Raw genomic sequence first — 2,740 nt, 5'->3', positions numbered from 1 at the left:
TCCACTTATTTGAATTCTTTACGACAACTGTCGTGTCCAAAAGATTTGTCTTTGATTACAGACTCGAGACCATTACACGTATGATTTGTTCGAGTGACACAAAGAATCTGTGGATAGGCGATTTGATGTCAATACATAGTACTTACGGCATGCGCTGTCAGACACAACCATTTGTCTCTGTACTGAATCTCACCATAATACGACGCTAGGATAAAATTCATTCATGCCATTTTGAGTCCGCTAATTATTTCCCATATATGAACACATTGGATGTTTGTTTAGAAAGTCACGTCACGACAATAATGCCGCTTACATTATTGCTTGTCATATCCACCGCCTCATGGACAAATTTCTGAAAAGTTAAAGTCGATGCAAACAATTCTCCTCAAATCAGCAAGTAGCTCGCTGGTGGACGTACAAGCGTTTTACTGCGCCTTACGTAATGCAGAATAAATAGCAGCGGGCATGTTCAAACATGTTTCCACCAATTGGAACGCGCACCTCCTTCGTTACGTTACCAATAGACTTCGCCGGATTCTACATTTATCCGTTGTGCCCTGATGAAGGATTTTATGCGAAGTGCTTAGAACGAAATATCGCTTCTTATATTTTCGTCATAACCAGAGAGTACAATTTTCAACATACCTGTTCGAATTTAAGGGATAAGCCACCGTTAGTTGTTTTCAACTCCAATGCATATAGAAAGCGAGCGTATGTTGTAAACAACTTTGCGAAATAAGGTCAAAACCTATGTCTCATATATACAAATTAAGACAATGCCCACGTAATTTTCACGACCGTAACTGGGAGCCAGTATGAGGGCGTCTGTGAATGCGTTTTGATGGGGCCTTCCGAAATCTGCGAGGTACAGCACTGGGCTAAGTTGACCGTTTTCGCTGTCCGTAGCCAATATAAGCCTTAGTGGGAGTTGATAAAGGTTACCCTTCCGTTTACTTAATCTTCCAATCAGTCTCATTCTAGCACCTGCTCTCCGCATTTCTCTTGTCTGCTTCATAATCACGCGCCAACTCTGTCCCAATGAACACTTTGGGGATCAGTGCGATTACACTTTATTCACGGAACACTAGATGTATATAAAGAGGAAACAAGACAAACAATAACATGACACAGTCGATACAGACTCGGGCGCGCACGGAGCAAGGAGTCCGCCAAAATCGACAAGTTCACAGACAAGGGAGGAATATTTGTAACAGCTATATGTGTGGAGAATACACGTCGCTGCCGTCCGGACTTTCACCAAAGGACATTCACAAACGCGAAGCTGCTGACTTATCTTGTTCCACATTCCGCAATGTATTTCCTTCATGACTGTCGCGTCATCTCACTGTCAATCAAGATAAAAACCTGTTTTTAATGCATAGAACTTCAGATTTATATAATTGCTAACATCATCTGTCCACGTATAAGTTTATGTGGCTTTTGGTTTGAATATGGTACCAATCTGTCAGATAAATCAGATGTTTTGGGTGAGTACAGTTTTTTTTGTTCCTCGATACACGCAGATAAGCGCAGCAACCGCGGTTGCTCAGGGTGACGGCCAAAAACAAAAATACTAAAGTTGATCTTGAATATCCGGACGAACTTTGCGTCGCATATACAAACGAACGTAAGATTATAGACTGACCTGGCGGGATGATTGGGTCAGTGACAAATAAAGAAAAAATTCAAAATTTCTTCTTTCTTTTGGGGTTCTAAACGCCTTAAGTCAATGAATTAACTAATTCAGCACAAGCGGCTCTATAAGCACAATTGATATCCGTGAACGTCCGATTGTAGCGGACTGATGAGTGAAATGCCGGTGTCGTAACTATGTTTGAAAGGCAGATGGCAAATACTTGACCACATATAAAGCCGGTCGATCATTAAGTCAGCATTAAGTCATTAAATCAGTAGGTGCTTTGTTTTTGCAGAGGTTATGTTGCAGTTTGTTGTGGTGTTGAGCACACTATCTTCTCTCAATCAGAGGAATGTTTTGCATTTGGCATTGCACTTTCGGCATCAGGAAACCTATTTTCCTTAGGCCTTGAGAGCAAAGACAGGTAAGCAAACGTTTTCTAATTCGATTACCACACAAAACCACACGTGAACCTTTTTGTCTGAGAGCTTTTCCTATTCCAGTTTCTGGTGCTAGGAAATAAGTCAGCGACAAGAGTATATAACAGCTTTATTCAAAACCACTGGATCATGCAAAGGCAAAAGGTAAAATGATCTAGCGTTTTTAAAGCGGCATGCATTAGTTAGGGGTGTTCAACCTTTTGAAACAAAAGTCTACCAAAGAATATCCCAGTTCTCCCCGATCACGCGAGTCATTAGTAGGTTCCTACTNCCAGTAAAACCAATGTTGGTTTGTAATCCATAAAGTATTTTGATGATTGCAGTTACTAGTCGTTTCAATTACACCAGAGACAAATGTACACAGGCGGTAAGTCTGCACGTATATGGGAATACAGGTGACGACATCACTCATTATAATACGTGCTGAGTGGTCAGTGAGGTTACCTGAGTGCTGTTCAGAGAAATGCAAATGAAATAGGGAAACGTGCACATATAATCAAGTACATCGAAGCAAGGGGAAATCAGGCAGCAAAGAGAACAACTAATTCGCAAGGGTTTTTGTGGCGGCCTTCTATGACCTTGGTAAGGGGACAAAATGATCAATTTGGCTGCCGGTGTAAACATTTAACAAGTACGTATATATATATACATATATACATATATA

At 40.9% G+C, this 2,740-nt stretch overlaps 1 protein-coding gene across 1 annotated transcript in view; it reads left to right on the top strand.

Moving 5' to 3' along the window:
* Positions 1-1,122: 1,122 nt before the first annotated feature.
* The window catches only part of T265_03725 (hypothetical protein), a gene marked incomplete at both ends in the record, with an annotated part of 10,530 nt that continues 8,912 nt past the window's right edge, over positions 1,123-2,740 (top strand). Inside the window, one exon of the mRNA XM_009168272.1 lies at positions 1,123-1,314. Coding sequence (XP_009166536.1) covers positions 1,123-1,314 — 192 coding nt within the window. The remainder of the gene's footprint in view (positions 1,315-2,740) is intronic.

The sequence above is a fragment of the Opisthorchis viverrini genome, assembly GCF_000715545.1.
Source record: "Opisthorchis viverrini unplaced genomic scaffold opera_v5_54, whole genome shotgun sequence".
NCBI lineage: Eukaryota > Metazoa > Platyhelminthes > Trematoda > Opisthorchiida > Opisthorchiidae > Opisthorchis > Opisthorchis viverrini.
The sequence above is the reverse complement of the archived record's forward strand: the minus strand, read 5'-3'. Positions and strand labels throughout refer to the sequence as shown.